Below are 12,957 nucleotides of genomic sequence, written 5' to 3'. Positions count from 1 at the left end.
ATCTGAGCTGTTGTTGTTCTTTGTTGTTGAGCTGATTCCGACTCATGGTGACCCTCACGTGCAGAGCAGTACTGCTCCACAGGGTTTTCAAGGCTGTGACTTTTTGAAAGTGGATCACCAAGCCTGTCTTCTGAGGTGCCTCTCAGTGGGTTAGAACTGCCAACCTTTTTTGGCTAGCAGTCGAGCGCTTAACTGTTTGTGCCACCAAGGGACTCCTCTTTTTAATAAGGAAACTTAAGCCATTTGTGTCCTATTGTAACAGTAATGTTTGGACTCCCCTCTGATAGCTCACTACATGCCATGTGGTTACTTTTATGTTTTCTTGTTATAACCTTTCTAGTCTCTGTTCGTGTAGATCTGAGTCCCTGGGTGGTGCAAATGGCTAACGTGCTTGGCTGCTAACTGAAAGGTTGGAGGTTCAAGTCCGTCCACACAGAGGTGCTTCGAAAAAAAGGCCTGGTGATCTACTTCTGAAAATTCAGCCCATTGAAAACTCTATGGAACACAGTTTACTCTGACACACACGGAGTCGCCATGCGTCAGAATCTACTTGGCAGCAACCAGTCTGTTCTGATCTCATAGGACCATCTCCGCCTGCTCTTATGGCACCCCCTTGAGGCAGGGGCAAGGTAGGATTATGACATGCAAACAAAGCCAAGAGCAAGAGGTAGACCCACAGGGCAATTTCTTGAATCTTATTTTTCTCAGATATCTGTTTTAAAATGAGGCTCACTTTAATACAAAAAAAAAAAACAAGAACACAGGCTGATGGTATCCTTTGCAGTTTACTATGGTATAGCAAGATTTTCTAAACCAGAGCTGATGACCTCTGCTGCAAGCAGAAGGCTCTGGGTGCATCGTTTTTAAAGGGTCCACAGAACATTCCCAAACATGACATTTAAGACAATTCTTCATTTCTCTGACAATGACTCCTAGAAGTGCATATATAATAAATAAATAGAAAATAGATCTTTGTTCATGGTGATGCCTATAAGAAATGTTTACAAACAAAACATACTAGACATCTAACTCCCGAAAAAGGACCAGCTATTTCGGCAACAGGAAAAAGACACATTTCAGTGGAGTGTTGTTTTTCTTAAAGACCTAACTCACTTTAATGCCTACAAACAGAAAGACTGAATAGCAAGAATGTTTTAAGCAATAAGACAAATTGTGCTACCAAGAAAATGCCTAGTCCCTGGCTCTTGGTGAATGATTGAGGAAAGGAAGTTTTATGTACAGATCCTACACGGTTAAACATATATACAACTCTGAGAATTTCCAAATAGATATTTATGAAATGGACTGAACCAAAGACATTCAAAATTCCTGGCCACCTGAAAGTGATCACCCCCTAAGTGGTTCACAGTGTGAGAACCTTGCATTAAAAGAGTTTGAAGACTCCACAAAACTGTGGACAAAAAGAATATGAGGTCATTTCAACTCCCCTTCCCGTGGTCACCAGTCTCCCTGGGAGAGGTCCTTCCTGTGACTTCTGTCTGAGAAGCTGCCGTGTCTTAAGAGATTGAGTCCCATTGTCAGCTCCTCCTGGGGGGAAAGAACTCTATGGCAGTAGACTCAATGTGGGGACTCTCTGAGCCTCAGGTGTACAACTGGGCAGAGGTGAGCCAAGAGAGCCCTCTTTAAAGGGAGGAGTTTGTGGTTGGGCAGGAAAGGGGAAAAAGTCTGGTTCAGCATGAGGCCTGGGAAGACCCTGGTACCTCATGAGAGAGTAAAAACCACAGGTAGAGTTTTACCTCTTCCAGGAGCTCTCTTAGCTCTCTCCATGGTAGGCAGAAGAGAGAACAGGGTATTAAACAGTAGCTGAGAGGGCTTGGGGTGGCCCCAACAGCTCTTCAGACCCAGAAGATGAGCTGAGTTGGTTTACCAAAGACATTTCAGCATGCCCTGATACTGTCTGCCGGGCCATGCCTGCAGAACTGCGGACAGGTAGCACCAGTGGAATAATCGCAGCTGCTGGGCTGCCCCAGCGTGGGAATTCAGGTAGAATAAACACAGTGGAGGCTGCAGAAGCCACCCAAACCAGTGGGAGGTGCAGGTTTGTGTGCACAGAGGGGCAGGAGAGAAATCGTTACTGGCTAATTATATTCTGATCATCTCATTTCCCTTAAAGGGGACTTGTCCCCAAAGCTGGAAGTTATTTCAGGTGAGCCCGGGATACTTCCGGGCTGTTATTGAGGCAGTGCGGTGTGGCAGGAAGTGCTGGGAGTGGGGTTCCCATCCTGGCCCTGCCTTGGCTGTGTGGTTCTTTCCCATTTCAGGGTCTCTTTTCTCCCCCATCTGTAAAAGGGAGGGTTTGGACTAGATGTTTTCTAAGATCCCTTCCAGCTCTAGCTCTGACCTCTCAGGATCATGGAAGTGAGAACACAACCTCCTGTTTCCCAGAGTGCTTTGCTGCTCAGTTCCCGAGATGAGGAGCAAATGAGGTGCCAATGTATGAGCCTCTGGGGCACCTCACCCTCTCCTGGAGTCAGAGGTGGGGCCAGGGATTGAATTCCTAGCGCTCTGGGCATAATAAGCCCAGCCCATTCCTCACTTCTGACTCACGCTTCTCCATAACAGGGTGGGCACAGGGTGACTCAGAAGTCACACAGCTCCGGCAAGCAGTGGCAGGAACAGACCTCTGAAGCACTACAGAGGACGCCTCAACTCAGCAACCCAAATGCCCCCCCACAAGCACTGCTGCCTCCTCCCATGGAAGCCTATCTGGTCCACTCAGTGTGTAAGATCTTTCTGTCCTCTGACTTGCACTGAGCTCCATCTCACCTTGCACTTAGATTTCCATCTGGCATCAGGCATGTGTACTTCACCACCTGCCCCTCAAGACTGGGAGCTCCTTGCCCTAGGAATCGCTTTGTACCCCAGCATCATGTATGGTGCTAAAAAGAATGTTCTCACCTACCGCTGCACCCAAGGTACAATCTGAAAAACCACAGACTTCTGGAATCTAAGCGCGGAAAAGGCCTTTAAAAGTCACCTAGTCCAACTCCCAACCTGCTACCTGAAGTCTCCTGAAAGGTCGAGCACCTCCAGGGGCAAGGGTCATCCCTTCTCCAAAGGGAGCCAATTCCATCTCGGAGAGCTCTATTTACACACCAGCTCCGAAGCCCGTGGAGGTGGGTTCTCGCTTACAGGAAGAACAGTCTCCTTAAGGCCAGGGCTGGCTTTCCCACATCTACCACCCCAATGTGCTCACTGGAGAACATGGGGACCTGTGAAGCAGAAAGACCGAGCCCCTAGCAGGGTCAGGACTCCTTCCAGAGTGGTGGCCCTTTGCTGCCAGCACAGTCCAGTTCTCCTCGAATGGTCCCCATATCCCCCACTGAAGAGGCACAGACAGGAAAGAAGCACCCGAGAGGCTGCAGGAAAGAGCAGGCTTCAGCACTGGCCGACGCTGCCCCGGAGCTACAGGCAGACACTTGAGTAGGGGCAGGTGGGCAGCACCAGGGGTCTCTGATTTCAGCCCTTGGCGCATCACGGCTGACACACAGCCTTCCCAAGCAGCTGCTGGACGGGGGCTGGGTTCCCAGCCACCCTGCCCTGGTCTGCTGCGAAGAGTCTGCAGTGATAGAGTCCACCAAAGGGCGGCATGGGGGGCAGCAGCCATCCTCACAGCTTCTTCTTCTTCACCACAGGGATGGGCACCACTTGGAAGATTTTGGCCTTGTGGTCCTCGGTGTCCAGAGTCACCCAGGTGGGCCGGAAGCTGCCTTTGAAGCCAACGAATGCCATTTTCTCTATAAAGCAAGGACGTATCAGATGAGCAGAAACCCCAAGAGAATGGCTGAGCTCCACCACCTTCCACACTCCCTATTGCCATGCCTCTGTTCCTACCAGGCACACCTGCCCCCTATCACACTGGGCTGGGTCGCCCTGGGAGAACTCTGTACTGAGCTGCTGATGGGCCCTGGTTTTTGTATAATGGGGCATCCATGTCCTCACCTGAACCTCACTGTCTTCTCAACAGAGTGGTGGCTCAGTTTTATACACATGAGAGCAGGTGGGGGAGTGGCGGGGAGAGTGGGAAGTTGGAAGGGGCGGAGCAAGGAGGGCTGGGGGAGGAGACTTTCACAAGCCCTGCCTACTTCCGGCTGCCCCTACAATCACCAGCAGTCCCTGCACCTCTCTGAAGCCCAGTTTTCCCATCTGTCAAGCATTAGCATTCATGTACAAGATCTGCTCCCCAGCTCTAACATTCTATTCCTTTAGACGGAGGTTCTGAGAGGTGATGGGATTTGTCCAAGGTTACAGAACAGGTGGTACAACCCAGGCAAGAACTTTAGAACCTTCAACACTGTGCGAAAAAAACCAAACCCACTGCCATCAAGTCGATTCGATGACTCATAGCAACCACACAGGGTTTCCAAGGCTGTGAACTTTATGGAAGCAGACTGCCACACCTTTCTCCCACAGAGTGGCTGGTGGTTTTGAACAGCCAACCTTTCGATTAGCAGCCGCTCGCTTTAACCACTGTGCCACCAGGGCTCCTTTCAACCCCGTGCAGAGCTCTGTATATTGCAGGTCAGATCTTGACCATTGCAGGGGAATGGGCGTCCGTGTCTACACTCAGGAAGGGCTGCCTGGTCAGCAGACACACATCTATCACCACTGGGAAAGAGCCACCTGATTTAGGCCACCTTCTGCACTTCCGAGTTAGACCACAGGGTCTTCATTTAAAAGACAAAGGACTAAAAAAGATTCTAGGACTGGGCTGGAGAAGACGCTTCTCTTTCCTTGTGTTCTCCTTTGGCTGGTTTTCAGGGTTCTCACTGTTTGCAGTTTTGCTCTGGGAGCTGCCTGGATAAAAGTCCCATATGATGGGCTGCTAGATTTTGTCATCTGTGGTCAGAAGGGCATAGTAGCTAAGAACACTGCCTTTGGGTAGGAAGACTAGAATCCAAATCCTCATCTTCAGCAAGGTACTTAATTGCCTAATTCTCAGTTTCCTCTTCTTTAAATGGAAGCAATAGTACCTGTTGCACTGGCCAGCCATGAATAAGTGAGATAATTATAACACCCTCTGCAGGGTGCAAGGCTGAACACTCAATGATCACTACAATTATCATTACGACTCGTACCTACAGAGCTGCTCTGCACTCCTCTCAGCCTCTCCTAAGGTGCTTTCTGAGCACAGTCTGGGATGATGAGAGTGAGTGTAATGCTGGCGCTCTGTCCTGGCCTCTTCCCTGTGGATTCTGTGTTAGACTTCAACACTGAAGAGCTGTGTGGCCTTGGACAGACCGATTAGACCCTTCGGGCTTTCATTTTCTCCTTCCCTGCATATCCCTGGGAGTCTCTGGATGGAGAAATCGGTCAAGCGCTTGACTACTAACTGAAAGGTTAGCAGTTCAAACCTACCCAGAGGTACCTTAGAATAAAGTCCTGGTGATCTTCTTCTGAAAGGTCACAGCCTTGAAAACCCTGTGGAGCACAGTTCTACTCTGCACCCATGGGGTCACCATGAGCTGGTGTTGACCTGATTGCAACCGGTTGGTTAGTGTATGGACGGTAAGAAGGTAGCATCTTGCCCATTAATTCCATTATATGCATAGTTGTGTTGAAGAGTCCGAGACCGTACCCAAGTTCAGTAGCTAAGAATGTTCTGGACTCAGCAAGGGTAACAACAACCTCCATGCCAGGTATTTGCTCTCTCTGCTTTCCTGGTCAGTTTAAAACCCAGCCCAGATGCCTTACCTTTCAATTTGAGACCCTTGTCTGCTCCCAGCTTTTCCAGCACTCTGGTCCATGGGCCTCTGGAGATGTATCTGCCCTTGGATGCCATGAGAACTATGGAACTGAGCAGAAAGGGACCAATTTGATGAATAATAGAATTAGAGAGCAATTTGAAGTAAGGGGTGATGGTGAGGTCTATAGGGCTGTGTGTGGTGGGACTCGAGTTAGCAGAGCCTGGAGACCTGGCCAGGGATTTGGGAAAGGGCAGCCTCTCCCTCAGGCCGAGCTGACAGGCTCTTTCCATGTGGTGACGAACATCTTAACACCCTCCCACTCATCTGGCTGCACTTGGTGTTCATGTTCTTCTCTAAGCCTGGACTCAGCTCGCTGCTTCTATGTGTCTATCCTCCAACAGGACAGTGTGTACGCAGAGCACACCATGTGGAGGGCCAGGCACATAGTAGGACTTCAGCATGCATTTCTTAATTTGAATGGTCTCAGCCCTGTTTGGATAGGGCTAGGTGGAAACAGAGCGACAGAGAGCCAGAGCAGAAAGAAGGCAGCAAAAAGGGGAAGAGAATGAGGGGAAGAGGCGAATGGGGGCATGGAGCATCTGTTGGCTTGTAAACTGATCCATTAGCCCCTAAGGCTGCTGAAGCCTGGGGACCAGCTGCACAGGCATCACCTGGGAGCTTGTTAGAAATGCAGAATCTATCCCACCCCTTGTCAGAATTTGCTTTTTTGGCAAGATCTCCAGGAGTTTGCGTGGACACTAATAGCTGAGAAGCTTTGTGCTAGAAGACTTCTCCCTAAGTCCATGTCTGCCCTGGGGTCTTCCTTTGGTGGTCCTAGGCTTCACCTGGCCCAGAGCTGGCCTCCTCTAAGCTGCAGAAAGAGTGTGGCAGGTTTGAAATCTTTCTGGGATAAGCCTCACATAGAAGTACTGTGCTCAAGGGACAGTTGGCCTCTTACATTCCTGTCACTTTCCTCTCTGGTAAGGTGACTGCCTCCATTTTGCGAATGGGGAGATGGAGGCAAATAGTTCCTAAGTATCTGAGAGGACTTGTCAAAGGGGAGCCTGTCTGGGAGGGGCAGAGGCCTGAAACAGTGGGTGTGCCCAGCTTGACAGTCCCAATGTACAAAAGACCAACTTGGGGGCAAGAGGTCTCTCTCCTCCCCTGCCTTGGGTTATGTTCAGGCAAAAACAAACAAACAAAAAGAACCCACCAGTTGCCTTGGAGTCAATTTCAACTCGTGGAAACCCCAAGTGTACAGGGTAGAACTGCATCTCAAAGGGTTTTCAAGGCTATGACCTTTCGGAAGCAGACCACCAGGCTTTTCTTCGAAGGCAGCTTTGGGTGGGTTTGAGCACGCCAACCTTTCCGTTAATAGTTGAAAGCTTAGCCATTCGTGCTACCCAGGGAGCACTGGTCAGGGCAAAGTGCTGGAGAAAGGGCCTCTGCAGGGGCTGACTCAGCATGCCAGGCCAGACAGAAGGAAGTGAGCACCTCCCTCAGGAATAGGAACAGGGGCAGAAGCCCAGTGGGGCTCCCAGTTCCCATCTCAAAGGAACAACGTAACCACAGTCGAGACATGGAAAAAACGGAGAAATGGAAAAACCGTATGGGATTCTGGAACCCACTGTTACCCCCAGTTGTGTCCCTTTGGGAGCAGAATGGAAGCTCTTAAAATGCAAAGGGCTTGTGTGCAATAAGAATAGACAAGAAGCCAGCTGGGGGCTGCACTGGGCTCTTAGGAAGGCTGGGGAGGAAAGCGCAGGGGATTGGTGTAGCAAGCCTCTTTAAGGAGAGAGGTTGTATCTCAAACACGTACTGGACTTTAGATTCAGGCTCTGTTCCCAGGAGAATATTTTCCCACCATTCCATTTCAGAAGAAAAGCTGAAGTTCCTTTGGCTGAGCTAAGTCTTCCTGCTGGGGTGGTCAAAATGAAGGTCGTGCCATCCAGTCCAGATGGGTTAGTTCACAGGAGCAGGACCTTAGCCTCCTGTAGGGCTGCTTTACGTGCCCTCTCTGCCTGGTATGGTGTCCCTGGGTGGTGCAAACATTTAATGCACTCAGCTGCTAACTGAAAGGTTGGAGGTTCGAGTTTACTCAGAGACACCTCAGAAGACAGGCCTGGTGATCTACTTTAGAAAAATCAGCCATTGGAAACCCTATGGAGCACAGTTCTACTTTGATACACATGGGGTCGCCATGAACTGGAATCCACTTGACAGCCACTGGTTTGGCCTGGTATGGGATCCCATGGCTTCTATGCCCCTACACCGACCAGCGTGGAGTCTTCCGTGGGGTGGCAGGGTAGAGGTAGCACCGAGAAGCCACTAGAACTTCCCTTAGTGCAGGGATCCTGGATGTTTTTAGTGTGAGCAGCTGCCCCGTTCTTTCCCTGGACCCTGGAACCAGTGATGGTCCCATGGAATGGCGGGGTGGGGGGCAGGTGCAGAGGCACTGGGGAAGGCTGGGTTGGGCCTGCAGTGACAGTGGGGCAGGACCTGCCTTGCCTCCTTCTTTCCAGGAGGTGAGAGAGGGGTCTGGGGGTACACAATTCCTGTCTGGGTACCCAGCGCCATTCAGGGCCTGCCATACCAGGTGCTCAGTGAGTGAGGGATTCCCCTAGACAGGTTCACTGGGGCTGCTGCCGGGCAGAAAGGAGCATTGGACCAGCAGTTCCAAGCCTCTCACCCCTGGAAATAGAAGGGCTCTGCATTTTCACTTCTTGGTCCAGGCTTTGGTATCCTGTTTCATTCCAAGAAAAAACTCTCTGGCCAAAAGGCTTGAAAACGACTGATCTCCAGATGAAATAAATTTACTTTTCCCACACTGGTAAACTTGATCTTTCTCTATGAATATGCAAGTGAAAAATGTAATGCTAAACAAGTATATGCCGAGGGACAGGAGGGGGCACTAACCGGGTAAAGCAAAAGCCCAGTTCTGCTGACCCTCACATAGTGTTGAGCCCACGTCATGCCCACCACAGAGTTAGCTGTGGGGAAGTGCGCTTGTTTTCATTCAATAAGCATTTACGAAGCACCTACTAGGTGGCAGGTACCACTTTAAGCACTTTACTTAGACTTCCTGCTATGCCAGGTGCAGCTCTCAAGTTAATTCTAGACCCATTTCACTGGCCAGCTACTGTGCTGGAAGTGCAAAGATGGATCAGACGGGGTTCCAACACCGAGAAGTCCACAGTCTAGATGGGGGAACAGACATGTCCACAAGACCTATTGGGAGTAATGCTTCAGAAGAGGCCCAACTTTCTGGTTGGATGAAAGAAATCTCATGGAGGATGTGATGTGTGTCTTAGACTTGGAAGGTGGTGGGAATTATCAAAGATTTCTGAGAAAAGGGCAGAGGCGATCCTTACATTTAAGATGCTCAAACTAGCAACCACTATGGAAGATTGATGAGAGTCAGGGAGACTGGAAAAGGGAAGCCTGTTAGGAGACTGGGCCTACTGTCTCGGTGATGGACAGGGCAGGTGTGAGCTGAGCAGTGGTAGAGAGGGCACAGTGGTGGGAATTGGCAAGAGAGCAATAACACGGGCAGAATTGACAGGATCCAGTTATACAGAGCGGGGGATGAAAGAAAGGGAAGAGTCAAGCCCGATACCCAGATTCTGGGTTAGCTGTCTGAATGGTTGACGATGATTTAATCCAAATAGGGATAGCAGGGGGGGTGGCTGGCTTGGGGATTAAAAAACCCCACAAACGAGAATTCAGTTCCATAGGAGACATCCAGGTGGCATTATCCAAGAAGCAGTTGGATATGAATGTCTGGTGCTCAGGAGTGAGATCCGGCCTAGAGATACCCAGAAGCCAGCAGCATTTGCATCACACGGAAGGAGTGGGAGGGAATGAGATCATGCTGGGAGAAGAGGGCCAGGAGAGGCTTCCCATTTGCAACTGGGTAGTCTCATCTGCCTCGGGTGTGACCTACATTCACATCAGCCCTGGCTCCGATAGGAGAGTCAGTAGGAGGCACGGAGCTTTCCCAGCCCAGCACCCAGTATTTGTGGACAGGCCGTGGAGACTATCTAAGCTTTCCCGGACTGGTCAGTGATGCAGGCCTCAGTGATGGAGAAAGGGCCCCAGGGTTGGGGTATATGGTGCCACAGGCCAGTTCTAGAAGCAGAGGCAAGCACTTACTTGTCAGGGAGAGATGCCACGTAATTGAGGAGCTGCCATGGTATGCCCTGTAGAATGGAGTTCCGGAAGCTCATGTGGCTCACCACGTGCCCTTGACTCCCATCAACCACCACCACCTGGATGCCATCTTCCAAGCTGGGGTACTTCTTCCCATCCACCTGCAGACCCAAACAACACAGGGGGTGAATGAGGTCCTGCGAAAGCCCCTAGATTCTCCTGCTAGAGAGGTTCCACGCAGACCCTGAAGACAGAGGTTGGCTATGCAGCTGTTCAAAGCACAAAAGCCTCCTAAATCAGTTCCTTTTAGCTGTCTAGAGTGCGTTGAATAGTGGCCCCCAAAAGATATGTCCACGTGGAACCCATGAATGTGACCGTATTTGGATATAGGGTCTTTGTAGAACTGTGAGAGAATACGTTTCTGTTGTTTTAAGCCACCAGGTTTGTGGTAATTTGTTACAGCAGCTTTAGGACACTCATACACTCTCTCAATGAGCAAAGCAGGGTGCCAGAGGGGCCAGAGCCACTTACCTCAATGTAACCAAAGTCATTCCAGAGGTGGAAGAAGGGCTGTTTGGAGCTTTCCATCTTCACTTCTAAGAAGTGGTCCTGTGTCTTCTGGAAAACACAGTAAGACCCAGTGTGCTTGTTAGGCTTGAGCAGTCAAGTTTATGGCCTGATGGGTGGCCATTCCCCTCATCTCCACCCCTACTCCCTGCTCACAGAAAATGGTTTGTGGAGCTCAGCACATGTCGAGAGAGGAGCTTAACTGGGTCTCAGCCTGACTGAAGCCAGGGGGCCCAGGCTCATCCACTGGCCACTCACCAGCTGAGAACCAAAGAGCTTCTTGGGCATTGGCACGTCCACAACAGCCCTCTCGGTGTACTTGGGGTAAGCTGTGGCCGTGCAGTCACTGACGCCTGCATGCTTTGGGATCAGGGCTTTAATCCTTATTCTCTCACAGCCTTTCACAGAGCAGAAGGCAAACTTCTCTCTCTCGTTCTGCGCTTTCAGCTTCAGGATCAACAGCCTGTACACAGGGAGCATAGCCGGGCATTTGCTTTGACATCCAAACTTCCTCACCAAAGACATTTACCAAGCACTTATGAAGTGCTGGGCAATGCGGGCCGGCCCAACAAGCCTTACATAATACAGCTGTGTCTACTGGAGGGTTACATGTGGTTGCAGAAAAAATACATACATACTGAAGAAAAACTAAGAATAAAGACAATTATTTTCTGAGCACGTACTAAATGCCGTGTCAGGCACACACCATAAAGACATATATTATCTCATTTAAGCCTCAGATAATCTCATGCAGTAGATACTGTTATTATCCCCATTTCCCAGATGGGGAAACTGTGACTCAGAAAAGTGAAGTGAATTATCCAGGACCACAACAGGTAAGGAACAGAGCTGCAATTGTACCCCCAACTCTTTGACTTTGAAGCCCACGCTTTTTCCATCACATCACTGTGCCTGGTAAAGCAAATAAAATCAGTCTTCCTAACTTCTGCTCTCCCCTCAGTCATGATTTACTCCTGCCTTTTGTGAAGGACTATGTTCCGGAGTTGCAGGGAGTCAGATTATGAGGAAGCCAAGGCTCTAACTGGGCACTCGTTGCTCGTTGTTCTTTTGGCTCAGCAAAATGCCTTTTGGCTGATTCTCACGACTGAGACAGTAGATGATATGTAAGGACTATCTAGCCCAGAAAGGAGCCCCGGTGGCACAACGATTAAGTGCTCCGTTAACCTAATATGTTGTTGTTGTCGTTAGTTGCTGTTGAGGCAGCCCCAGATTCAAAGCAACCTCGTGCACGACAGGATCAGACCATTGTGATCCATAGGCTGGTTTTCAGCAGTAGATTGCCAGGCCTTTCTTCCTAGTCTGTCTTGGTACGGAAGCTCTGCTGAAACCTGTTCAGCATCACAGCAACACACAAGCCTCCACTGGCAGATGGGTGATGAATCAAACCTGGGTCTCCTGCATGGAAGGCAAGAAATCTCCCACTGAAATTATGGCAAGTTAGTCAGCAAGGTTAGAAAGTAGTTACAGTAGGCAGGCACTCTGAGTCTGAGTAATAAACGGCACCAAATTTTTAAGGTAGAGTGATCATTAAAAAGAGCCCTAAGAATTCTAAAAACCCCAGGAGTTACAAGTCCTTCTCTTCAGGAGGCAAACATCCTGAAACCCAGCTCGCAGTCCCTAAGGAGATCGATCGTTGAATCAAAGCACAACATAAAAATCAACAGGCATAATGGTTACCGCTACATCTGCGTAAGGTGGCTAGAGAATAAACCATAGACTTGAAAAAGTGTTGATCAAAGAGCTTCCACTTTTTAGGGGCAGTTTTCAAATTTGGAAAAATTCACATCTTGGGAACATCCCATTTTTCATGATCTTAAAAGACGAGGAAATGATGCATGGAAGTGTCAGGGATTTTATTCGCATTTGTTCTTTTCATTGTAATATTTTCTACTGGTGTGTGTGGGGCACTTAATTCCTTCTCCTCCAGTTTTCACGTGGAAGGATTTTTCTAAGTCTTTCTGGGCCCCTGCTCCATCCTTTCACTCACTCCTTCCCAAACAAAAACCAAAAAACTAAAATCAGTTGCCAGCAAGTTGATTTTGACTCATGGCGACCCCATGTGTTACACAGTAGAATTGCTCCATGGGATTTTTTTGGCTGTAAACTTTACAGAAGCAGATCTCCAGGCCTTTCTTCTGTGGCACCACCAGGTGGGTTCAAACTGCCAACTTTTAGGTTGGTAAACCAAAAACCAAACCCATTACCATCGATTCCAACTCCTAGCAACCCTATAGGACAGAGTAGAACTGCCCAATAGAGATTCCAAGCAGTGCCTGCTGGATTTAAACTGCTGATCTTTTGGTTAGCAGCCATAACTCTTAAGCACCACGCCACCATAGTTCAGCAGAAACCATTTGCACCATCCAGGGACCTCACTCCTTCCCAGAGGAGGTGAAGTGACCTGTCTGATTGGTGGGCTTGGGGTATATAGCTCCACCCACAGAGAGCAGACATTCTGGCCTGGCCCTCCATACCCTCACTTTTAGGGCTGGGCTTTATGTGCGGGACCTGC

At 49.5% G+C, this 12,957-nt stretch overlaps 1 protein-coding gene across 1 annotated transcript in view; it reads right to left on the bottom strand.

Moving 5' to 3' along the window:
* Nucleotides 1–772: 772 nt before the first annotated feature.
* CEMIP (cell migration inducing hyaluronidase 1) overlaps nt 773–12,957 on the bottom strand; it is a 167,637-nt gene continuing 155,452 nt past the window's right edge. Inside the window, exons 25-29 of the mRNA XM_049852799.1 lie at nt 10,683–10,887; nt 10,389–10,475; nt 9,861–10,018; nt 5,716–5,816; nt 773–3,758 (exon numbers count right to left, since the gene is read on the bottom strand). Of these exons, the coding sequence (XP_049708756.1) occupies nt 3,631–3,758; nt 5,716–5,816; nt 9,861–10,018; nt 10,389–10,475; nt 10,683–10,887 (679 nt within the window). The 3' untranslated portion in view covers nt 773–3,630. The remainder of the gene's footprint in view (nt 3,759–5,715; nt 5,817–9,860; nt 10,019–10,388; nt 10,476–10,682; nt 10,888–12,957) is intronic.

This window comes from Elephas maximus, chromosome 13, assembly GCF_024166365.1.
Source record: "Elephas maximus indicus isolate mEleMax1 chromosome 13, mEleMax1 primary haplotype, whole genome shotgun sequence".
NCBI lineage: Eukaryota > Metazoa > Chordata > Mammalia > Proboscidea > Elephantidae > Elephas > Elephas maximus.
This window is presented reverse-complemented; position numbering and strand designations above follow the sequence as displayed.